This window comes from Notolepis coatsorum, assembly GCF_963971535.1.
Source record: "Notolepis coatsorum genome assembly, chromosome: 14".
Classification (NCBI taxonomy): Eukaryota; Metazoa; Chordata; class Actinopteri; order Aulopiformes; family Paralepididae; genus Notolepis; species Notolepis coatsorum.
Window position 1 is genome coordinate 50296448 of NC_140178.1, and position 26195 is coordinate 50322642.

General features: G+C 47.7%; 1 protein-coding gene across 4 annotated transcripts in view; it reads right to left on the reverse strand.

Moving 5' to 3' along the window:
- LOC311241128 (uncharacterized protein) overlaps positions 1 to 26195 on the reverse strand; it is a 113240-nt gene that overhangs the window by 66879 nt on the left and 20166 nt on the right. For all 4 annotated transcript variants that reach the window (XM_084329840.1, XM_084329838.1, XM_084329839.1 and 1 more), the window contains 2 exons: positions 17100 to 17225; positions 8511 to 8636 (listed from right to left, as the gene is read on the reverse strand). In XM_084329840.1, coding sequence (XP_084185966.1) covers positions 8511 to 8636; positions 17100 to 17225 — 252 coding nt within the window. The remainder of the gene's footprint in view (positions 1 to 8510; positions 8637 to 17099; positions 17226 to 26195) is intronic.

The window sequence follows — 26195 nt, forward strand, 5'->3', positions numbered from 1 at the left end:
CCGGATGCTGTTCTGAATGGCCGTCTCTTGTGTGCCACAAGTGGAAAGTTCCATCAGAGGGTCATCCTGTGCCAAGACGTGAACCTTTGGGTTGCTTTCGGTACAGGCAAGAACTTCACCTATCTCCTCATCAATGGCATCTACATCTAGAGAGAAATCTCTAGCCCACCCTGTCTCACATTTTCATGGGATGTGATACCACATCTGCATTCTTAACTCATTGAACGCCAAAAATTAGTATTCTCGTTTTTCAAAGCCAACCGTTGGCCGCCAAAAATTAGAGTACTCTTTTTTTTTGATGATTATTATTCTAAACAGTCCGCCGGACCTTCTTGTGTGAGCTCTGTGTGAATTGGAATTGAAATGATGATCGAATCCCGATAGGTCGCAGTATCGCCTACCTTTTGAACTGGGCTAGTGGGAAGGGGGTTGCTCACTCACTGCTGGCTCACTCACTGCTGACTACCACTAGCCTAAGGACTGTCTATGCAATGGCGAGCGAACTATTGGAGATTATTATGAAGAGGACAAAACGATCACACTTATGATGATAAGGTGCGTTTTCACCAGACTACATTGGACTCAGCACTTCTGGTAAATCATAAAAATACTATAGTCAAACCGGCCGAGCATGTAACATCTGTTCACCGCTCCACGGTAGTTGCCGACACTAGAGTTGAGAGCACTCCAGACTAGGCCCAAATAACGTTCGGCAATGGCGATCGCCTAGACAATTGATTGATTGAAAACTTTATTAACAGATTGCAGATTGGGTACAATACGGCTCAATACACACAATTGTTAAGGGGATGCAGAACAGAGAGACTTTCGTCTTGTTTACATCAGGGTCCCCCACATGGCGTATAGGCTACATCATTGGCAGTGAGATTCATTGTTCTTGTATATGCTCTCGTATTATTGTTTATATAGGCTACCCAATACTGACATCAAAATAGATTGTATGCCTCTAGAAATCATATGCAGCAGGTAGAAAATTGACGGAAAATCCGCCGCGATTTGGAATAAAATTGAGGAGAACTTTAATCCCTATTCCATTTTGTCACAGGAAAGATTTGCCTCTAGGATGGAACCTAGGTATGTAATTTCATCTTTCCTTGTGACAATATTGTCACCCACTGTCCCACTGTAACTGAGAAGCCGTCGGTCTTGCTGAGTTTGTTATTTGAACCGAAGAGAATGGACTCCGTTTTACCCAGCTGTAATGATAGTTTGTTATCAGCGAGCCAGGTGCAGATTTTGCCGGAAGGACGAAACCCTGAGCAGAGGAGAGGAAAGAAACCAGAGGACGCCGATCTGTAGTATTGCTGGTACACACAACGCTATTTCTGCTTTCTGCCAGTGGAATTGTCATTACAGAACCTTTGCAGATTGCGACCACGGAGCTGCGGAACGAATGGAGCCTCGGGCCATTTAAAGATACATTGTTGCTACGCTAGGGTGAGTGGATAGGGGTCATCCCTATGTTCCCCGGGTCCTATGTTCCCTTTTTTTTATTATTATTATTTTTTGATAAAGGGTTCTATGTTCCCCCGTCCGCAAAAGGGTTCTATGTTCCCCGGGTCCTATGTTCCCCAATCAAAGAATTTAAAACGATGTTTAGCCCATTAAATCGTTTTTATAAGCGTTCGTTCTTATTTGCGGTCTGTGTGTGTGTGTGTGTGTGTGTGTGTGTGTGTGTGTGTGTGTGTGTGTGTGTGTGTGTGTGTGTGTGTGTGTGTGTGTGTGTGTGTGGGACACAGTGCAGCCCTCGTTGACGTCTACAAGACAAAAGCTGTCATATCTGTGGCAGCACAGACAATCTGACGCAATTGTGCTCGGATATACAGCCGGCCTCGGAGCCGACCTATCTCCCCGCTGTTACGTGTTTTACGCAAGCTGAGGTAGAGACTGTATTACGCACGCTCCCCAATAACAGTGCATCTGGCGTGGACGGTGTCTCCTATGAACAGCTACGCAGCCCGACATTTTAACATCCATATTTAACATCTGCTTGGTGAACAGGATTGTCCCCGATTCATGGAAGGGCGCTCTCATCTATAGGATCCCCAAAAAAGGCAATATCCCTGACGATCCGTCAACCTGGAGAGACATTTCCCTTTTACCCACCATCTATAAAGTGTGGCATGAATGAACATGTGTTTTGTCTCAAAACGGGTATCGACGACTTTAAGCATGGGTCTAGTGAATACTTTGTTGTTTTTCTGGACTTCCGTGATGCGTTTTGGAACTTACACTTGTTTATTGTATTAGATTTATCCGTGACTCCTCCTGTGGGCACAACAGCAAAGCCAGCGGGATGAGTGCATTGTTATCTTTACTCTGAAAGCGAGATTACAGGTCTTACCATCTAAACTGAATCTCTCCATCTGGTTTGCAGGCAGTCATGCTCCTCACTGTATTCATCATGACAATAACCAAATAGCTGAAACCATGTCCCACATCTTAAATGGTTGCCATGTATGCAGGGCCTCTACATAAGTAGGCATGACAGAATAGTAGATTTGATAGCAAAAAGATATCTCTTATTTTTAGGTCCTCCATCACTCTGTTTAAGCATTCTACTGTGAAGCCAAGCATGTTTAACCTGTGCAATGATGATTCCATGTTCTCTATTACAGCTAACACCCCTGATGTATTTGTATACATCATGGCTGCCGTGATAGCTGTGTGAAATGACAGCTCCTGAAAAGTTTGTTGGATTTTATTGGATTTTATTGAATTTTAATGGATTTTTTACATGGAATTGTACTGCCAGTTGAAAAGGTCTGTTTTATTTAATCTGCTTTAACTGTGGACTACTTATACTGTTTTGGGGAACTTTTCTGAAATTGTGCTCTTGCTTGTTAGCAGTAGCCTAGCCTAGCTGGCTCTGTTAGCAATTAGCCAAGAGCTGGAAGACCTACAGTAGCTTAGCTGGCTCTGCTAGTCCTGCTATCAATCCAGTCCAGAGTTGGAAGAATAATCTCCTGTTTACCTGCCCATCACAACCATCTTACTGCTGCAGTGTGGCTCGTCTATAGCCTAGATCTGCAGCAGAGGCTTATTGCCTGAGAGATATATTTTTTACTTTGGCCTGACTTGGGCCTCCAGCCTGCTACACCTGGGCCTCCAGCTCTACTGGGCCACTAGCTGCACCTGGGCCTCCAGCTATACTGGGCCTCCAGCTATACTGGGCCTCCATCTCTACTGGGCCTCCAGCCTGCTCTACCTGGGCCTCCAGCTCTACTGGGCCTCCAGCTCTACCGGGCCTCCAGCTCTACTGGGCCTCCAGCTCTACTGGGCCTCCAGCCTGCTCTACCTGGGCCTCCAGCTCTACCGGGCCTCCAGCTCTACTGGGCCTCCAGCCTGCTCTACTGGGCCTCCAGCCTGCTCTACCTGGGCCTCCAGCTCTACCGGGCCTCCAGCTCTACCGGGCCTCCAGCTCCACTTAGCCTCCAGCTCTACTGGGCCTCCATCTCCACCTGAGGACCTCCAGCTCCACTAGGCCTCCAGCCTGCTCTGCCTGAGCCTACAGCTCCAGGATGACATCGGGCGCCGGTCCCCCACTGGAGTGTTCCACTACTGGCTGTTGCCAGATCGCCAAGCAGTTGGAGGATTTGCTGGAGCGGGTCTCCCTCCTCACCACCATCCATCTGGATGAGCAGAGACATCGGGAGACCATCCTGTCGGCTGACCTGAGAGAAGCACCCCCCCCCCCCGCGCGCGCCCCCCGTTCGGCTGGATCTTCTAGGGAGAGCCTATACAGGAAGCAGGGAGCCATGCCCAAGCTCTACAGCTCCACTCCTACTCACCCCCCTCCCCAGGCCTGGTCTAAAGTGCGGTCGAGGCGTAAGAGGCAAACCTGGGACTCTCGTCTTAGCCCTCCACCCCATGAGTCTCTCTCACTCTCCAACAGATTCAACATCCTGGAGAGTGTGGAGCTTGACCACCGGACACCAGGGGCCAAGAGGCAACGTCCGGGGTCAGGCTCACCCACTCCTACGGCTAGGAGCTGTTTGGGCCCCCCACCACAGGAGCGGGAGGAGGATCTGCCAGCTACTCCTAGCATTTCTAGGCGCCCTGGTTTCTCGGTCTTCACCCCCAGACCGAAACCGACCTCCTCTCCCGGGGCGTGGGAGCAGGTGTTGCAGCAGACTGGTCATGCAGGAATGTCCTTCACTGCTGCTCCTGGTACCACGCCTGTAGCCGACACGCAGGAGGCGTGGATGGGTCCCCTGCCTCACTCTCTGAAGGATCCCCCTCGCCAGCCGCGCCCCCCTCCCACTCAGAATGGTAAACCTCTACAGAGACCCACAAGGCATGGTGAGCCCTGCACCGCCCCCCCCCCCCCCCCCCCCTCCCTCTGTGCTTGTCATTGGGACTTCAATGGTGCGTCATGTGGCTGTCCCGAGGGCCAGAACCTACTGCCTCCCAGGAGCCAGGGTCTCGGACATCAAGGCAGCACTCCCTTCATTAAGGGATTAAGGACCATCCTCAGGCATCATCCATCATCATCCACTCCGGGTCTAATGACATTAGGTATCAACAGTCTGAGTTATTGAGGGAGGACTTTAGGGCCCTGATCTCCACAGTCCAGTCATCTAATAAATCCTGCATTATCTCTGGTCCCTTTCCCTCCCCTAGGTATGGGGATGGCAAGTACAGCAGGATCCGTGAACTTCATATCTGGCTGAAGGGTTACTGTTGCCTAATGATGATTCCCTATATAGATAATTTCTATGTTTTCTGGAGACGTCCGGAGCTCTTTGCTAGGGATGGCCTTCATCCCAACTGGAATGGAGCCCGGCTGCTCTCCATGGGTATGGACATGGCTCTGAGATCCGCAGTGAGTGGGAGTAGGGAACTGGTCCGAAAACATAGAACAGTGGATGTGGCCTGAAATGGGGTGAGTCCCATTTCAGGTTTTCACTTTCAGACCCTTGGCGTTTTCACAACCCATCTAGCAGAGCATACTCATTCTTCTCTCATGTTCATCACACCTTCACTCGTATTGATTATTTCTTGATCGACAATCGGCTCATCTCATCAGTATTATCTTGCTCATATGATACTATTGTCATATCGGACCACTCTCCAGTTCTAATGGAACTGCAAATTAGGGGATGTGATAACACCCGACCACCCTGGCGACTGAATACTAGTTTATTATCGAACGAAGATTTTGTTACTTTTATTTCCAAGCAGATAGATTTTTTTTTGGATATCAATAAGACGCCTGGGATCTCAGCTTCCTTACTATGGGAGACACTGAAGGCATACTTAAGGGGGGAAATTATTTCTTACTGCACTTATGAGACTAGAGCCAGAAAGAAGAAATTAGATAATTTAACCAAACAGATCACTCAGATTGACAACGTTTACTCTATCACTCCATCACCTGATTTATATAAGGAACGCCTATTGTTACAAGCAGAATTCGATACTCTGACTACCACCCATACCGAAAAATTACTATTCAAATCCAGATACAATTACTATGAACACGGAGATAAGGCGAATAAACTATTAGCTCATCAATTAAGACAGGCATCAGCTTCGCATCAAATACCACAAATCCAAACTTCAACAGGCAGAACTACAGATCCCAAAGAAATTAATGAACAATTTAAAAACTTCTACTCATCTCTCTATGCTGCAGAACAACCCACTGACCCGTCTGCCTTTAGCAACTTTTTTGACTCTCTTGATATTCCTAAAGTTGACTCCGACTCAGCGGTGAAACTGGAGGAGCCTATCACAATAGAGGAGATTGAAGAGGCTGCTCACAACATGCAGGCAGGTAAATGCCCAGGCCCCGATGGTTACCCAATTGAATTCTATAGGAAGTTTTTTGGCAAATTGGCGCCACTTCTTATTGATATGTACAATGAATCCTTCTGCTGTTTTAAATTGCCCCATACACTCACTCAGGCCACAATTTCCTTAATCTTGAAGAAGAACAGAGACCCTCTCCTATGTGGGAGCTACCGTCCTATAAGTTTGCTATCCGTGGATTTAAAGCTTCTTTCCAAACTACTATCTATGCGACATGGTGTATAGGTCGAGGCGGGCGGGGAGAACGTGCAGGTCTGTCAGCGTCTGTGGCCTGATTACATTTAATTATCCATGCTTAGTAGTATTATTTATAGGCATTTTACACTTTCTTATGGCAATGGGATGAGGTTTGATTTGATTTGATTTGATTTGAAGTCTTTATTTCGAACATGCAATGAATACAACAAACAATAACAAAAAAGAAAAACAACTCAATCTGCATGTCGAAAAGGAGTAGGAAGAAGTATACACTTATTTAATCCTACCCCTTTTCCACTACTCAAATGAGTGTACTATTTTAAACATAAAAAAGAAAAGAAAAGAAAAAAAAAAAAAAAAAATATATATATATATATATATGCAAAACAAAAAACAAAAACTATATATGTATAAAATAAAATAGAAACAAAATAAAAATGTAAACACCTGTGAATATCAAGTCCCTTCTTCATCCCTGTACCTTGTGAACATAATTTCCTTATACATCAGTTTGAATTGTCTCATGTTTGGACATTGCTTTAACACCACATTAAGACTGTTCCACAGTTTCACTCCACATATTGAGATGCAGTGTTTTCTCATGGTAGTGCGTACGTTTAGCACCTTTAAATTGTGTTCTCCCCTCAGATTATAACCCCCCTCCCTATCAAAGAACAATTCTTGAATGTTTCTTGGAAGTGCATGACTTTTTGCTTTATACATTAATTGTGCCGTTTTAAATTCCACAAGATCATTTAACTTCAATGTCTTTGACTCCAGAAACAATATGTTAGTGTGATCACGATAACCTGCAATGTGAACTATCCTTATGGCCCTTTTTTGGAGTATAAAAAGTGGTTGTAGTGTAGACTTATAATTGTTTCCCCAGACTTCAGCACAGTAATTTAAATATGGTAAAACTAGTGAACAGTAGAGAATGTAGAGTGATTTTCTATCCAGGATGTGCTTTACTTTACTCATGACTGAAATGCTTCGTGAGAGTTTAGATTGGACATGTTTTATGTGAGGTTTCCAACAGATTTTATGGTCTATTATTACACCTAGGAATTTATTTTCATAAACTCTTTCAATAATCACATAATTTATTTTAACTTGTACCTGAGTATCCAATCTACAGTTTCCAAACAACATAATTTTAGTTTTGCTCAAGTTCAATGATAATTTGTTTCTATCAAACCATTCCTTCAATTTCTTCATTTCAGATGTGATGACCTCTAAAAGCTGCTGGACATTCTCACCAGAAAAAAAAAGATTAGTGTCATCCGCAAATAAAATACATTTAAATATATTGGATACTTTACATATCTCGTTAATGTACAAGATGAACAGTTTTGGACCCAACACTGACCCCTGGGGGACACCACAAGCAATGTCCAAACATTCAGATTTATAATCTCTCATTGTCACAAATTGTTGTCTTTTATTTAGATAGCTTCTTACCCAGTCCAATACTACCCCCCTGATCCCATATCTCTCCAATTTCCTGATTAATATATCATGATTAATAGTATCAAATGCTTTTTTTAGGTCAATGAATACTCCAGCTACATGTTTTTTTTTATCTATGGAATTTGTGATTTTTTCAATGAGTTCTATTAACGCTAGTGATGTTGACCGGTGTGTTCTGAATCCATACTGGCTATCGGTGAGTAAATTATGTTTATCAATGAATTTATCTAATCTGTTGTTGAAGAGTTTTTCTAATATTTTTGAAAACTGAGGAAGTAGAGAAACAGGCCTATAATTTGTGAAGTGGTGTTTATCTCCAGGTTTACTTCATTGGGAGTTTATCCTTATCATTATTATATTATATAAGGCAGTGGTTGCCAACCTTTTTGGACCCAAGGGCACACCTTGGTATGTACAGACAAATGTGGATAAATATATGTAACGGATGGTACCGCGAAGCTCATTCACGATGGACTTCCAATGTTGTGAAGTGACTGGGGCGAGTAGCGGTGCTATGGGTTAAACTCACTCTCTCCCTTAAAAGACACAGACACGTTGCAAAGCAGTGAGTTCACCTCTTGGTATAGCGGTCTGTGCTGTAGCCGGCAGAGCGGCAGACCGCGGGTTCGAAACTTAAGGTACTACAAGGCATCGAAGTTTAAGGTGACAATATCGCAACCGTTACATATATATACAGTACGAATAAATATATCGTATTGTACATGCCATCACACAGTTATATGAGTAGACTATAGTTTGAGGTAAGTAGTTAAGATTATATGATTACAGTGTAAAGCAATAGGCAGGTATAAATTGAGTATAGGCAACAGAGTTCAATGTTTGTACAGTATGGGTAACAGAGCCTAGGGTATAGGCAGTGGAGTTCAGAGTTTATATGGTATGAAGGGTGCGGCTGTCATAAATGAGAAACTCAGAAGCTCTCACTGGAAATCACAAGACAAGCGTCTCTTTAGTATGACATTAAGTCATAATGAACCATCTCTTACCGGAGGCCTCAGTCCCATTTCAGGAAGCTGCCTCTCATACACTGATGAAGAGATGTAGTTGGAGGACGGAGGACGCTCTGGGCGAGGAGGAGTAGGGGCAGGGGAAGGTTCGCTCGCAATAGACATCTGAAGTCAGAGAAAAACAAGTGAAGACAGAGACCGTTATCCAACAGCAGCATTGGTAGGTGGGGTGGGGGGGGGAAACTGTACATTGGAGGTGGTTCGGTGGGTGGGGTGGGGGGGGGGGGGGGGACTGTACATTGGAGGGGGTTGGGTTTGGACATTTACACTTACAGTATATACGTCTTGTAGTCTGCAGAATAAATTGACACATGTCTAAAATTGTGTTTCCTACATGCATGCAGGACAACCTCTTTGGATAGTGTTCTCTCAAGTTTCTCAAGTTTCTTTAATAGTTGTCATACAGAAGTACAGAATACTTTCATACAAAATGCTTCTTACTGTTACGCTCCAGAGTCTGTGCTAGACAAGATAGTATCAAATAACATAGTATAGCATGTAATTTAGAAGAAGAAAATGAGGTCACAGTGTTCGGTATAGACATATGTACAATGTTCTGAGTTACCATATAATATACAATACTATGCAGTGTACTAATGTACAGTACTATATAGTGCAAAGCAGAAATGGGATGAGGTACAATTTAGGTACAATTTACAGTAAGGTGTACGAGTTGTAGTGCAATCCTTCATCAATAAATATAAAGTGTGGGGAGTGGGTGCTACAGTGTGTTTGTTTAAAGTGGGTGTGTGCTATAAAGTGTGTGGAGTGGGTGCTACAGTGTGTTTGTTTAAAGTGAGTGTGTGCGTGTGGATGTGTGTGCTATGTGCGTTTGGTGGTTGTTGTTGTGTAGTGTTCATTGTTCGTTTAGCAGCCTGATGGCCTGGGGATAGAAGCTTCTTCTGAGTCTTTCTGTGCTCGCCTTGAGACTCCGGTATCGCTTGCCTGACCGCAGCAGTTCAAAGAGGCAGTTGTTCGGGTGACTGGAGTCTTTAATGATTCTCTTAGCCTTGCCCTTGCAACGCTTGTTGTAAATGTTCTGGAGGGTGGGGAGCCCCCCTCCAATTGTGCGTTCGGCTGAACGCACTTAAAGCTGTTGACTCTCTCAACCGGTGCCCCGTCGATGCTGAGGGGGCTGTAGTCCTTGACCCCCGACCTCCTGAAGTCCACAATCATCTCCTTTGTTTTGCTGACGTTCAGGGAGAGGCTGTTTTCCTGGCACCATCCCGCCAGGACCTTGACCTCTTCCAGGTAGGCCCTCTCGTCGTTGGCAGAGATCAGGCCCACCACCACTGTGTCGTCAGCAAATTTGATGATTGTATTGCTACTCCGCTGAGCCACACAGTCGTGTGTGTACAGGGAGTAGAGGAGGGGACTCAGAACACAGCCCTGGGGGGCCCCTATGTTGAGGGTGATGGATGAGGAGGTGCAGTTGCCTGCTCTCACCACCTGGGGTCTGCCAGTCAGGAAGTCCAAGACCCACTGGCAGAGGTCATAGTTCAAGCCCAGAGATGTGATTATAGTCTTCCTGGAAATAACTCATTCAACAAAACATTAGAAATGGCTATTTGACTAATAAAAGATTAGCTGACGTATGACCATGAGGACTGATTTGTTGACTTATCGACTAATAGGAGAAAGCACTAGACACTTCATTATCCCATGGGGGATTTTGTGTTTGAATGTCTGGTTGAGAACAGAATGATGAATTGAAAATGAGGGACCCTGATGTAAACAAGACAAGAACAAAACAAGAAAGTATTTCTCTGGTCTGCATCCCCTTAACAATTGTTTGTGTCGAGTCGTACTGTATTGTACCCATTCTGCAATCTGTTAATAAAGTTTTCAATCAATCAATCAGAACAGTTTTCATCTTGCTCCGCGAAAAAACTTTCGCTCTCAGCTGCATAACATTACTTGTCCAATCGGTGGTAGTGAACGTATTGTAGCGATCAGTCATGCAGTAATGTCAGGAAGAATGAGGAGAGGTTGTATTCGTATATGGTGGTTTAATTCCAGCTCAATATGGGGTTTACTGTGAGGATTGGTCCATTACCACACGCTTCCAGGTACCAATTACCTCCACACACCTGAAGGGAGTTTCGAATCAGCTTTAAGGGAGCCCTTATATACTCGGGTTTCTGAACGTTCATTGTCGGGTCGTTTTGCTTACTTCCGCCTGCAGCTTGTTCCTCCCGTGTTGTTCTCCATTTGTTTCTCCAGTACGCCTTGGAGTTCGCCGCTGTTGCTCTTCTCTGCTCCCGTGGACCCGCGCCCCGTATCTCACTTTGCCCCTTGGTGAGTTTGGAAGTATATTTTTGATGCTCTGTTTTTCCTCGTTTTTCCTGGACTCAAGACCTTTCTGTTTTTTGTGTGTTTCGTTAACACTGAAGAGGTATCGCCTTTTGTTATTTCTAGATTCAGCTTTATTACTGGACTGCCTCGTAGTCCCTGCGTTCGGTTATTGACATTCCTCTGTTTCTCTGTTCCTCTCCGAGTGGATAGACAGTAAGCTGCAGAGCCGCAGAGCCAGAGGCCGAAGCGCCACAGAGCCAACTCTGCTCTGGGTCGAGCTGCAGAGCCGCAGAGCCAACTCTGCTGAAGGACATTCCCCCTGAATGCTTTATGTTGTCTTTTCGCTCTTTCTGTTTGTAAATAAATACGCCCTTAGTTTTTGGCTAACTCTGAACTACCTGTCTGTGTCGTGCTGTTGGGGTTGTTTACAAACCATAACATTACGACCCGACCATGTCGACCCCAGCCGACACAGACAGTGTTAGAGCAGCTTTGGCGGTCCAGATCCAGCTGACCAACGACCACACCCAACAGTTAGGTGCGGCTGCGGCTGCTGTGCAGGACCTCCGGGCCCAGGTCCAGCCTATTCAGAATTCTATTGACACTCTAACCACCCAGCAGACTACCCAGGGTAATCAGCAGGCTGATATTCTGCACCAGCTACAGGCTCTCAGTGCAGCATTTAACGCCCTGCTTTTAACCCCACCTGTGGCAGGAGTCCCAGCCAGACCACCACCCGCTGCCGCGACAGACCCTGCACCTCCCGACCTCGCTCCTCGGGAGCCTCATCTCTCCAACCCACGATTGTTCGATGGTAACTTCGAGGACTGTGCCACGTTCATCATGCAATGTGAGTTGGTTTTCATTCATCAACCCAGCCGATTTACGACAGAGGGAGCCCGAGTAGCTTACATGACTAACCTGCTCACAGGCCGAGCAGCAGTGTGGGTTACTGCTTCCTGGTCAATGAGGGCTGATTTTTGTTTTTCATACCCAGACTTCGTGGCAGAACTCCGAAGGGTTTTCCACCACCCAGCTCGTGGCCAGGACCCGGGAGCTCGGTTGGGCACCTTCCAGCAGGGCAGTGGCAGTGTCACCGACTACGCGCTGGAGTTCAGACTGGCTGCAACCGAGAGTGGTTGGAATGATCGGGCGCTTCATCTCACCTTTCTGAAGGGGCTCAACGACGCTGTAAGGGACCAGCTCGCGACCCGGGAGGAGCCCGATTCACTCGAGGCCCTAATCAGCCTCGCCATTCGCATCGACGGATGCCTCCGGGAGAGAAGGCGTGAGAGAGCCCGACTGGGACCCCCAGACGTTCCCCAGACCCCCCGTACTCGTGACTGGACTGCTGACCGTCCTGCCTCCTCCGCGACTGGTGGTCTCTTTCCCTCCCGATCTGTGACCAAGGAGGAACCCATGCAGCTGGGACGCACACACCTTAGCCCGGCCGAACGGGAGTCCAGGCTCAGGTCCGGCCTTTGTCTCTACTGCGGCCGGGATGGACACCGTATCTTCAATTGTCCTACCCGGCCAAAAGACTAGGCTTGCTGGGACCCCGGGAGATCCTGGTGAGCCGTTCTTCCTGTTCCCACACCCATGCACCTCCTAACCATCTGACGAGCGTCACCCTGGCCTGGGCGGACCAGCGGGCGACGGTGGGTGCACTCGTTGACTCGGGTGCTGATGAGAGTTTCCTGGACGTTGAGTTTGCCACTCAGGCCAACATTCCACTTGAGAACCTCGAGAGGCCCTTGGAGGTTTTCGCGTTGGATCAGCACCGCCTGGCTGACATCACTCAACGCACCTGTCCTGTCCTCCTCACCATTGCTGGTAACCACGTTGAGAGACTCCAGTTCTTTATTACCAGATCCCCTCTTGTCCCAGTAGTCCTGGGTCGGCCCTGGCTCACACTGCATGAGCCCCACATCGCCTGGTCCTCCGGCACCATCATGGGGTGGAGCTCCTCCTGTCATGTCCAGTGTCTTCAGGCGGCGTCCAGTCCTTCGCCCCGGAGTTCCCCTTGTGTGCCGCCCTCGGACCTCTCAACTATTCCCCCCGAGTACCACGACCTCGGGGAGGTTTTCAGCAAGTCCCGAGCTCAGGCCCTTCCTCCTCATCGGCCTTACGACTGTGCCATCGACCTCCGCTCTGGGGCTCCCCTTCCCGGCAGCCGCCTCTACAGTCTGACCGTCCCTGAGAAGGCAGCGATGGATAAGTACATCTCTGAGTCCTTGGCAGCAGGCCTCATTCGGCCCTCGTCCTCCCCGGTGGCGGCCGGCTTCTTTTTTGTTGGGAAGAAGGACGGAGATCTTCGGCCCTGCATTGACTATCGCCAACTCAACGAGATCACCATTAAGAACAAGTATCCTCTTCCTCTCATGAACTCCACCTTCGAGCCCCTCACCCAGGCTACCGTCGTCACCAAACTGGACCTCCGGAGTGCCTACCATCTGGTCCGTATCCGAGAGGGCGATGAATGGAAGACCGCCTTCAAGACTCCCAGGGGTCATTACGAGTATCTGGTGATGCCGTTCGGCCTCACCAACGCTCCGGCGGTATTCCAGGCGCTCATGAACGACGTCCTCGAGGAGTTTGTGGTGGTATACCTTGACGACATCCTCATCTTCTCCAAGACTCTCGAGGAACATGTCCAGCATGTCCGCCGAGTACTGGAGCGCCTCCTCCACAACCGGCTCTTCGTTAAGGCAGAGAAGTGCCGTTTCCACTCCGACTCCGTCGATTACCTTGGCTTCATCGTGGAGAGCGGCCTGACCCGAGCCGACCCTCGCAAGATCCAGGCTGTGGAGGTGTGGCCGGAACCCTCCTCTCGGAAGGAGCTACAGAGCTTCCTCGGTTTCGCAAACTTTTACCGGAGGTTCATCCGGAACTACAGCCAAGTGGCGGAACCGCTTACCAGGCTGACCTCTCCCTCCCTGCCGTTTGACTGGTCTCCAGCGGCCTGCGCTGCGTTCCGTTCCCTCAAGAAGAGGTTCACCACCGCCCCGGTCTTGCTCCACCCAGACCCCAAGAAGCAGTTTATTGTGGAGGTGGACGCTTCGGATACTGGACTAGGGGCTATCTTGTCTCAGCGGTCGGCGACGGACCCAAAGGTACATCCGTGCGCCTTCTACTCTCGTTGTTTCCTTCCTGCTGAGAGGAACTATGACATTGGCAATCGGGAGCTGCTGGCGGTAGTGGCTGCCTTGGAGGAGTGGCGTCATTGGCTGGAGGGGGCCGAGGAACCGTTCACCATTTGGACGGACCATAAGAACTTGACGTACATCCATGCATCCAAGCGCCTCAACGGCCGGCAGGCAAGGTGGGCCAGCTTCCTCAGTCGGTTCGACATCTCGTTGACTTTTCGCCCTGGGTCCCGCAACACGAAGGCCGACTCTCTGTCCCGGTTACACTCCAAGGGGGCTCCAACCACTGAGGATCCGACTCCCATCCTCCCAGAGGTCAGGGTGGTGGGAGTGGTCACCTTGGGCATCGAGACCATGGTCAGGCGTGCCCTACGTTTCCATCCCGCTCCCAGCAACGTACCTTTTCGTCGCCTCTTTGTCCCCGACTCAGTCCGGTCCCGGGTTCTCCAATGGGGCCATACCAGCCGGTTTGCCTGCCACCCCGGCGTTCACCGCACCTTCTCCTTCCTGGCTCGTCGATTCTGGTGGCCCACCATGAGGACCGACGTCAAGGAGTTTGTTCTGGCCTGCACGGTCTACGCCCGCAGCAAGGCCTTCCACCAGGCACCCTCCGGTCTATTACAGCCACTTCCCATTCCGAGCCGCCCTTGGTCCCATGTGGCGTTGGACTTTGTCACTGGTCTTCCACCATCCCAGGGAAACACAGTCCTTCTGACTGTGGTGGATCATTTCAGCAAGGGGGTTCACCTCGTGGCCCTTCCCAAGCTTCCCTCAGCTTCCGAGACAGCGGACCTCCTGACAAGCCACGTGTTCCGCCTCCATGGTTTCCCCCAGGACGTCGTCTCGGACCGGGGTCCCCAGTTCACTTCCCAGGTATGGCGGGCCTTTTGCAAGGGATTGGGGGCTACTGTTAGTCTTTCGTCTGGTTACCATCCACAGACTAACGGACAAACAGAGAGAATGAACCAGAGCGTGGAGTCTGCTCTCCGTTGTGTTGCCACCGAGAGACCCGCTTCCTGGAGCCGGTTCCTTCCCTGGGTCGAGTACGCCATCAACTCCCTGGTCAGTTCCGCCACCGGCCTCTCGCCGTTCGAGGTATCCCTGGGCTACCAACCCCCTCTTTTCTCTGCACAGGAGTCGGAAGTGGCAGTTCCCTCCATGCAGGATCATCTCGACCGGTGTCGTCAAGTCTGGGAGATCACCAGGACTGCGCTGCTCCGGGCATCAGAGCGCGCCAGTCGGGGAGCTAACCGACGCCGGATCCCTGCGCCGACGTACCAACCTGGGCAGAGGGTATGGTTGTCCTCCAAGGATCTCCCGCTTCGATCCTCCGCCAAGAAGCTTAACCCCCGGTTCGTCGGCCCTTTTGAGATCCAGAAGGTGCTCAGTCCCACGGCGGTGAGTCTTAAGCTTCCTGCGTCCTTGCGCATTCATCCTGTTTTTCATGTGTCCCGAGTGAAGCCTGTCTCTCTCAGTCCCCTGATGCCTCCTGCTCCAGATCCGCCTCCTCCCGAGATGGTGGACGGACACCCCCAGTGGAAGGTCCGCCAGCTCATGGACGTCCGACGGCGAGGACGGGGGTTCCAGTATCTGGTGGACTGGGAGGGATACGGTCCGGAGGAACAGAGCTGGGTCTCCCGCCAGCTCATCATGGATCCCGCCCTGATCACCGACTTCCATCGGGCCCATCCGGGGAAGCCGAGGCCGGGCAGGTCGCCGGGTGGTTCCCGTGGAGGGGGGGGGTACTGTGAGGATTGGTCCATTACCACACGCTTCCAGGTACCAATTACCTCCACACACCTGAAGGGAGTTTCGAATCAGCTTGAAGGGAGTCCTTATATACTCGGGGTCTCTGAACGTTCATTGTCGGGTCGTTTTGCTTACCTCCGCCTGCAGCTTGTTCCTCCCGTGTTGTTCTCCATTTGTTTCTCCAGTACGCCTTGGAGTTCGCCGCTGTTGCTCTTCTCTGCTCCCGTGGACCCGCGCCCCTTATCTCACTTTGCCCCTTGGTGAGTTTGGAAGTATATTTTTGATGCTCTGTTTTTCCTCGTTTTTCCTGGACTCAATACCTTTCTGTTTTTTGTGTGTTTCGTTAACACTGAAGAGGTATCGCCTTTTGTTATTTCTGGATTCAGCTTTATTACTGGACTGCCTCGTAGTCCCTGCGTTCGGTTATTGACATTCCTCTGTTTCTCTGTTCCTCTCCGAGTGGATAGACAGTAAGCTGCAGAGCCAGAGGCCGAAGCGCCACAGAGCCAACTCTGCTCTGGGCCGAGCTGCAGAGCCAACTCTGCTCAAGGACATTCCCCCTGAATGCTTTATGTTGTTTTTTCGCTCTTTCTGTTTGTAAATAAATACGCCCTTAGTTTTTGGCTAACTCTGAACTACCTGTCTGTGTCGTGCTGTTGGGGTTGTTTACAAACCATAACATTACAGGTTAATACTTCCCTTGTAATACACAACAAAGCTACCTGCTAATACGTCCTCCCATAATTATTATCTCCGGGGGGAAACTACTCTTCAGAGATATTTAACATTGGCATGTTCATTTGAGCATATACATCAGATTATGTCCATAACCATATCAACCTCATTCTTACCTGTAAATGGGCGATATGAACGAATGAAGCTGTTGTTGGATGAAGGTGTCCAAGTTTGCAAAGGATGAGCAAGGTGCAACGCGCTCCCCTACAGGCTACAGGTTGTATTATGGAAGTGACATCACCACATCATTCAAATAAAACAATTAACACATAACAAATGACAAATCTGCAATAAACTAAATATTGGCGGGAAGCAATACACAGAAAATAAATAGAGAGAGAGATAAACTTACTTATGGAATGAAAAAAAGTATTTTATAAAAATAAAAAATAAAGTATATGTATATATATATATTTTTTTGCCAATTGTTTGAAGAGCCGCACGTTGACGGGCAAAGAGCTGCATGCGGCTCGCGAGCCGCGGGTTGGCCACCCCTGGCCTAGGGTATAGGCAATGGAGTTCAGAGTTTATATGGTATGAAGGGTGCGGCTGTCATAAATGAGAAACTCAGAAGCTCTCACTGGAAATCACAAGACAAGCATCTCTTTAGTATGACATTAAGTCATAATGAACCATCTCTTACCGGAGGCCTCAGTCCCATTTCAGGAAGCTGCCTCTCATACACTGATGAAGAGATGTAGTTGGAGGACGGAGGGCGCTCTGGGCGAGGAGGAGTAGGGGCAGGGGAAGGTTCGCTCGCAATAGACATCTGAAGTCGGAGAAAAACAAGTGAAGACAGAGACCGTTATCCAACAGCAGCATTGGTAGGTGGGGTGGGGAGGGGGAAACTGTACATTGGAGGTGGTTGGGTGGGTGGGGTGGGGGGGGGGGGAACTGTACATTGGAGGGGGTTGGGTTTGGACATTTACACTTACAGTATACGTCTTGTAGTCTGCAGAATAAATTGACACATGTCTAAAATTGTGTTTCCTACATGCATGCAGGACAACCTCTTTGAATAGTGTTTACCAGAGATGTGATTATAGTCTTCTTGGAAATAACTCATTCAGCATTAACAAAACATTAGAAATGGCTATTTGACTAATAAAAGATTAGCTGACGTATGACCATGAGGACTGATTTGTTGACTTATCGACTAATAGGAGAAAGCACTAGACACTTCATTATCCCATGGGGGATTTTGTGTTTGAATGTCTGATTAAAAAAGTTAATTAACAGTTATTAATTAAGAGCGTCAAGGATTCTTTTTTAGCCTGACATCTATTCTTGCCTTGGGACTCGGGAGCATTGAAAACGACCAACATTGTTTTGGGGACCTGCCAGACACATGGCTCACAACTTAGGTCCTGAAATTGCAAACTGCCCAGAACAGAGCTGCAAGGTTAGTTTTACATTGTTCCATGAGAACAAACACCATCACTATGCACCGGCAACTCTCATGGTTAACGGTAGAGAATAGGCTGGTTTTCAACACAGTTAAATGTTTCAGGAACACTGTCTTTTTGTCTCAACCTGTTTTCTTATACAAACAAATTGTCAGATGCAGTCAGGTTCATTCTTATTTTACTAGGTCAGCTGATGATGGAGAGATTATGTTACCACGTCCAAAATCAAATGCTTTAAAAAGGACTGTTTATCGTGCCATCAATCATTGGAATAACTGCCCACTGAACATAAGTAAATTGAATAGTAAAGTGTCTTTCAAATACCACCTGAGAATGCACTACTTAAATATGTGAGCAAAATATTCTGATGTTGATAATGATGTCTACAATGTTTTACTGTTTTTAGATTATCATTGTTAATTGTGATTGTCATATGTATCTCATGTTGTTATGTTTTGTGTTTTCTGTTGTCTTTCTGTGTGGACCCCAGGAAGACTAGCTCGCCACTTAGGTGACAGCTAATGGGGATCCTTTTAAACAAACAATAAACCACAGCTGAAGAAACACTTCTTATAGGCCACGCTCATGTGAAATAAAGGATAAGAAATGTTCATAATTGAAAAACAGGTTGAGGGAAAGAACAAACTCCCAGTAAACTTCTTACGTGACCCAACCAACAAACAGGAACTGTTTGCATTCCTGTCTAACAGAATTACCCCAAAGACAAGGAAAGCATCATCACATCTGGTGTCACTGCTATTATCTGAGGATCCGATCGATCCTTGGCACCATGCCATCACGAGGAAGCGAATACCAGGCTGCTCATCCACAGGCCGGATGCTGTTCTGAATGGCCGTCTCTTGTGTGCCACAAGTGGAAAGTTCCATCAGAGGGTCATCCTGTGCCAAGACGTGAACCTTTGGGTTGCTTTCGGTACAGGCAAGAACTTCACCTATCTCCTCATCAATGGCATCTACATCTAGAGAGAAATCTCTAGCCCACCCTGTCTCACATTTTCATGGGATGTGATACCACATCTGCATTCTTAACTCATTGAACGCCAAAAATTAGTATTCTCGTTTTTCAAAGCCAACCGTTGGCCGCCAAAAATTAGAGTACTCTTTTTTTTTGATGATTATTATTCTAAACAGTCCGCCGGACCTTCTTGTGTGAGCTCTGTGTGAATTGGAATTGAAATGATGATCGAATCCCGATAGGTCGCAGTATCGCCTACCTTTTGAACTGGGCTAGTGGGAAGGGGGTTGCTCACTCACTGCTGGCTCACTCACTGCTGACTACCACTAGCCTAAGGACTGTCTATGCAATGGCGAGCGAACTATTGGAGATTATTATGAAGAGGACAAAACGATCACACTTATGATGATAAGGTGCGTTTTCACCAGACTACATTGGACTCAGCACTTCTGGTAAATCATAAAAATACTATAGTCAAACCGGCCGAGCATGTAACATCTGTTCACCGCTCCACGGTAGTTGCCGACACTAGAGTTGAGAGCACTCCAGACTAGGCCCAAATAACGTTCGGCAATGGCGATCGCCTAGACAATTGATTGATTGAAAACTTTATTAACAGATTGCAGATTGGGTACAATACGGCTCAATACACACAATTGTTAAGGGGATGCAGAACAGAGAGACTTTCGTCTTGTTTACATCAGGGTCCCCCACATGGCGTATAGGCTACATCATTGGCAGTGAGATTCATTGTTCTTGTATATGCTCTCGTATTATTGTTTATATAGGCTACCCAATACTGACATCAAAATAGATTGTATGCCTCTAGAAATCATATGCAGCAGGTAGAAAATTGACGGAAAATCCGTCGCGATTTGGAATAAAATTGAGGAGAACTTTAATCCCTATTCCATTTTGTCACAGGAAAGATTTGCCTCTAGGATGGAACCTAGGTATGTAATTTCATCTTTCCTTGTGACAATATTGTCACCCACTGTCCCACTGTAACTGAGAAGCCGTCGGTCTTGCTGAGTTTGTTATTTGAACCGAAGAGAATGGACTCCGTTTTACCCAGCTGTAATGATAGTTTGTTATCAGCGAGCCAGGTGCAGATTTTGCCGGAAGGACGAAACCCTGAGCAGAGGAGAGGAAAGAAACCAGAGGACGCCGATCTGTAGTATTGCTGGTACACACAACGCTATTTCTGCTTTCTGCCAGTGGAATTGTCATTACAGAACCTTTGCAGATTGCGACCACGGAGCTGCGGAACGAATGGAGCCTCGGGCCATTTAAAGATACATTGTTGCTACGCTAGGGTGAGTGGATAGGGGTCATCCCTATGTTCCCCGGGTCCTATGTTCCCTTTTTTTTATTATTATTATTTTTTGATAAAGGGTTCTATGTTCCCCCGTCCGCAAAAGGGTTCTATGTTCCCCGGGTCCTATGTTCCCCAATCAAAGAATTTAAAACGATGTTTAGCCCATTAAATCGTTTTTATAAGCGTTCGTTCTTATTTGCGGTCTGTGTGTGTGTGTGTGTGTGTGTGTGTGTGTGTGTGTGTGTGTGTGTGTGTGTGTGTGTGTGTGTGTGTGTGTGTGTGTGTGTGGGACACAGTGCAGCCCTCGTTGACGTCTACAAGACAAAAGCTGTCATATCTGTGGCAGCACAGACAATCTGACGCAATTGTGCTCGGATATACAGCCGGCCTCAGAGCCGACCTATCTCCCCGCTGTTACGTGTTTTACGCAAGCTGAGGTAGAGACTGTATTACGCACGCTCCCCAATAACAGTGCATCTGGCGTGGACGGTGTCTCCTATGAACAGCTACGCAGCCCGACATTTTAACATCCATATTTAACATCTGCTTGGTGAACAGGATTGTCCCCGATTCATGGAAGGGCGCTCTCATCTATAGGATCCCCAAAAAAGGCAATATCCCTGACGATCCGTCAACCTGGAGAGACATTTCCCTTTTACCCACCATCTATAAAGTGTGGCATGAATGAACATGTGTTTTGTCTCAAAACGGGTATCGACGACTTTAAGCATGGGTCTAGTGAATACTTTGTTGTTTTTCTGGACTTCCGTGATGCGTTTTGGAACTTACACTTGTTTATTGTATTAGATTTATCCGTGACTCCTCCTGTGGGCACAACAGCAAAGCCAGCGGGATGAGTGCATTGTTATCTTTACTCTGAAAGCGAGATTACAGGTCTTACCATCTAAACTGAATCTCTCCATCTGGTTTGCAGGCAGTCATGCTCCTCACTGTATTCATCATGACAATAACCAAATAGCTGAAACCATGTCCCACATCTTAAATGGTTGCCATGTATGCAGGGCCTCTACATAAGTAGGCATGACAGAATAGTAGATTTGATAGCAAAAAGATATCTCTTATTTTTAGGTCCTCCATCACTCTGTTTAAGCATTCTACTGTGAAGCCAAGCATGTTTAACCTGTGCAATGATGATTCCATGTTCTCTATTACAGCTAACACCCCTGATGTATTTGTATACATCATGGCTGCCGTGATAGCTGTGTGAAATGACAGCTCCTGAAAAGTTTGTTGGATTTTATTGGATTTTATTGAATTTTAATGGATTTTTTACATGGAATTGTACTGCCAGTTGAAAAGGTCTGTTTTATTTAATCTGCTTTAACTGTGGACTACTTATACTGTTTTGGGGAACTTTTCTGAAATTGTGCTCTTGCTTGTTAGCAGTAGCCTAGCCTAGCTGGCTCTGTTAGCAATTAGCCAAGAGCTGGAAGACCTACAGTAGCTTAGCTGGCTCTGCTAGTCCTGCTATCAATCCAGTCCAGAGTTGGAAGAATAATCTCCTGTTTACCTGCCCATCACAACCATCTTACTGCTGCAGTGTGGCTCGTCTATAGCCTAGATCTGCAGCAGAGGCTTATTGCCTGAGAGATATATTTTTTACTTTGGCCTGACTTGGGCCTCCAGCCTGCTACACCTGGGCCTCCAGCTCTACTGGGCCACTAGCTGCACCTGGGCCTCCAGCTATACTGGGCCTCCAGCTATACTGGGCCTCCATCTCTACTGGGCCTCCAGCCTGCTCTACCTGGGCCTCCAGCTCTACTGGGCCTCCAGCTCTACCGGGCCTCCAGCTCTACTGGGCCTCCAGCTCTACTGGGCCTCCAGCCTGCTCTACCTGGGCCTCCAGCTCTACCGGGCCTCCAGCTCTACTGGGCCTCCAGCCTGCTCTACTGGGCCTCCAGCCTGCTCTACCTGGGCCTCCAGCTCTACCGGGCCTCCAGCTCTACCGGGCCTCCAGCTCCACTTAGCCTCCAGCTCTACTGGGCCTCCATCTCCACCTGAGGACCTCCAGCTCCACTAGGCCTCCAGCCTGCTCTGCCTGAGCCTACAGCTCCAGGATGACATCGGGCGCCGGTCCCCCACTGGAGTGTTCCACTACTGGCTGTTGCCAGATCGCCAAGCAGTTGGAGGATTTGCTGGAGCGGGTCTCCCTCCTCACCACCATCCATCTGGATGAGCAGAGACATCGGGAGACCATCCTGTCGGCTGACCTGAGAGAAGCACCCCCCCCCCCCGCGCGCGCCCCCCGTTCGGCTGGATCTTCTAGGGAGAGCCTATACAGGAAGCAGGGAGCCATGCCCAAGCTCTACAGCTCCACTCCTACTCACCCCCCTCCCCAGGCCTGGTCTAAAGTGCGGTCGAGGCGTAAGAGGCAAACCTGGGACTCTCGTCTTAGCCCTCCACCCCATGAGTCTCTCTCACTCTCCAACAGATTCAACATCCTGGAGAGTGTGGAGCTTGACCACCGGACACCAGGGGCCAAGAGGCAACGTCCGGGGTCAGGCTCACCCACTCCTACGGCTAGGAGCTGTTTGGGCCCCCCACCACAGGAGCGGGAGGAGGATCTGCCAGCTACTCCTAGCATTTCTAGGCGCCCTGGTTTCTCGGTCTTCACCCCCAGACCGAAACCGACCTCCTCTCCCGGGGCGTGGGAGCAGGTGTTGCAGCAGACTGGTCATGCAGGAATGTCCTTCACTGCTGCTCCTGGTACCACGCCTGTAGCCGACACGCAGGAGGCGTGGATGGGTCCCCTGCCTCACTCTCTGAAGGATCCCCCTCGCCAGCCGCGCCCCCCTCCCACTCAGAATGGTAAACCTCTACAGAGACCCACAAGGCATGGTGAGCCCTGCACCGCCCCCCCCCCCCCCCCCCCCCCTCCCTCTGTGCTTGTCATTGGGACTTCAATGGTGCGTCATGTGGCTGTCCCGAGGGCCAGAACCTACTGCCTCCCAGGAGCCAGGGTCTCGGACATCAAGGCAGCACTCCCTTCATTAAGGGATTAAGGACCATCCTCAGGCATCATCCATCATCATCCACTCCGGGTCTAATGACATTAGGTATCAACAGTCTGAGTTATTGAGGGAGGACTTTAGGGCCCTGATCTCCACAGTCCAGTCATCTAATAAATCCTGCATTATCTCTGGTCCCTTTCCCTCCCCTAGGTATGGGGATGGCAAGTACAGCAGGATCCGTGAACTTCATATCTGGCTGAAGGGTTACTGTTGCCTAATGATGATTCCCTATATAGATAATTTCTATGTTTTCTGGAGACGTCCGGAGCTCTTTGCTAGGGATGGCCTTCATCCCAACTGGAATGGAGCCCGGCTGCTCTCCATGGGTATGGACATGGCTCTGAGATCCGCAGTGAGTGGGAGTAGGGAACTGGTCCGAAAACATAGAACAGTGGATGTGGCCTGAAATGGGGTGAGTCCCATTTCAGGTTTTCACTTTCAGACCCTTGGCGTTTTCACAACCCATCTAGCAGAGCATACTCATTCTTCTCTCATGTTCATCACACCTTCACTCGTATTGATTATTTCTTGATCGACAATCGGCTCATCTCATCAGTATTATCTTGCTCATATGATACTATTGTCATATCGGACCACTCTCCAGTTCTAATGGAACTGCAAATTAGGGGATGTGATAACACCCGACCACCCTGGCGACTGAATACTAGTTTATTATCGAACGAAGATTTTGTTACTTTTATTTCCAAGCAGATAGATTTTTTTTTGGATATCAATAAGACGCCTGGGATCTCAGCTTCCTTACTATGGGAGACACTGAAGGCATACTTAAGGGGGGAAATTATTTCTTACTGCACTTATGAGACTAGAGCCAGAAAGAAGAAATTAGATAATTTAACCAAACAGATCACTCAGATTGACAACGTTTACTCTATCACTCCATCACCTGATTTATATAAGGAACGCCTATTGTTACAAGCAGAATTCGATACTCTGACTACCACCCATACCGAAAAATTACTATTCAAATCCAGATACAATTACTATGAACACGGAGATAAGGCGAATAAACTATTAGCTCATCAATTAAGACAGGCATCAGCTTCGCATCAAATACCACAAATCCAAACTTCAACAGGCAGAACTACAGATCCCAAAGAAATTAATGAACAATTTAAAAACTTCTACTCATCTCTCTATGCTGCAGAACAACCCACTGACCCGTCTGCCTTTAGCAACTTTTTTGACTCTCTTGATATTCCTAAAGTTGACTCCGACTCAGCGGTGAAACTGGAGGAGCCTATCACAATAGAGGAGATTGAAGAGGCTGCTCACAACATGCAGGCAGGTAAATGCCCAGGCCCCGATGGTTACCCAATTGAATTCTATAGGAAGTTTTTTGGCAAATTGGCGCCACTTCTTATTGATATGTACAATGAATCCTTCTGCTGTTTTAAATTGCCCCATACACTCACTCAGGCCACAATTTCCTTAATCTTGAAGAAGAACAGAGACCCTCTCCTATGTGGGAGCTACCGTCCTATAAGTTTGCTATCCGTGGATTTAAAGCTTCTTTCCAAACTACTATCTATGCGCTTAGAATCGGTACTACCCTCTATTATTTCCCCAGATCAGACTGGATTCATAAAAAAACGGTACTCTTCTTTTAACACTAGACGGCTTCTTAATATCATGTATAATCCCTCTTCTTCCTCAATATCAGAAGCTGTGATCTCACTAGATGCCGAGAAGGCTTTTGACCGGGTGGAGTGGAGCTACCTATTCTACACCATGGAGAGATTTGGCTTGGGTAAAACATTTATCACTTGGGTGAAACTGCTTTATACCTCCCCTATAGCCTCAGTCAGAACCAACAACACACATTCTGAATATTTCCCTCTCCTTCGCTCTACTCGGCAAGGCTGCAATTTGAGTCCCTTATTATTTAATATCGCAATAGAACCATTGGCCATTGCTCTCAGATCAAATCCTAACATAACTGGTATTCATAGGTTTGGCATCGAACAGAAGACTTCACTTTATGCGGATGACTTGCTTTTATATGTATCGAATCTCTCTGTCTCTATTCCAGCTGCCCTTGATGTTTTCAGTTCATTCGGTGCAATATCAGGATATAAACTAAACTTAGATAAAAGTGAGCTATTCCCTCTGAATGCTGAAGGTCGAAATTACCCCTTACATACTTTACCCTTTAAAATTTCCCCACTTGGCTTCACATATCTTGGCATTCGTTTCACAGACAAATTTAAGGATTTATTTAAATCTAACTTCTCCCCTTTGTTAAGCAAACTGCATAAAGACTTTGAACGATGGTCGCTATTACCCCTGTCCTTAACGGCACGAGTCAACTCAGTTAAAATGAACTCCCTGCCAAAACTCTCATACCTTTTTCAATGTTTACCCATCTTTCTCACACAAGCATTCTTCCAGAAAATTGACAGTTTGGTGTCGCAGTTCATCTGGAATAGGAGAGTCCCTAGGCTCGGTAAAGCCCTCCTACAAAGACCAAAGCCTCTGGGAGGGATGGCTCTGCCCAATTTTAAATTCTATTATTGGGCAGCCAACTTTAGAGCACTACAACATTGGGCAAGGTTTGAAGACACACCTTCATCCCCTGTATGGTTGCTTTTGGAATCCTCTTCTTCCAGCCCTGCCTCACTGGCTGCTCTGGCTCACGCACCTCTACCTTTTCCCACCTCTCCCTACTCTAAAAATATCATTGTCAAATCAACACTCAGGATATGGAACCAGTTCAGACGACATTTTGGTTTACAATCTTTTTCTTTACTAGCTCCAATTACAGCTAACCCTGTTTCCCCCCCCTCTGTGATGGATAGAGCTTTTCTCTCCTGGTCCCCTCTTGGTATTAGAACGTTCAGTGATTTATATATAGAAAATATTTTTGCATCATTTGAACAACTGTCTGACAAGTTCTCTCTTTCGAGGTCACATTTCTTCAGATACTTGCAAGTCCGCAGTTTTGTACGTAATATCAACCCACAGTTCCCCAAACTCCCAGAAGCCACTTC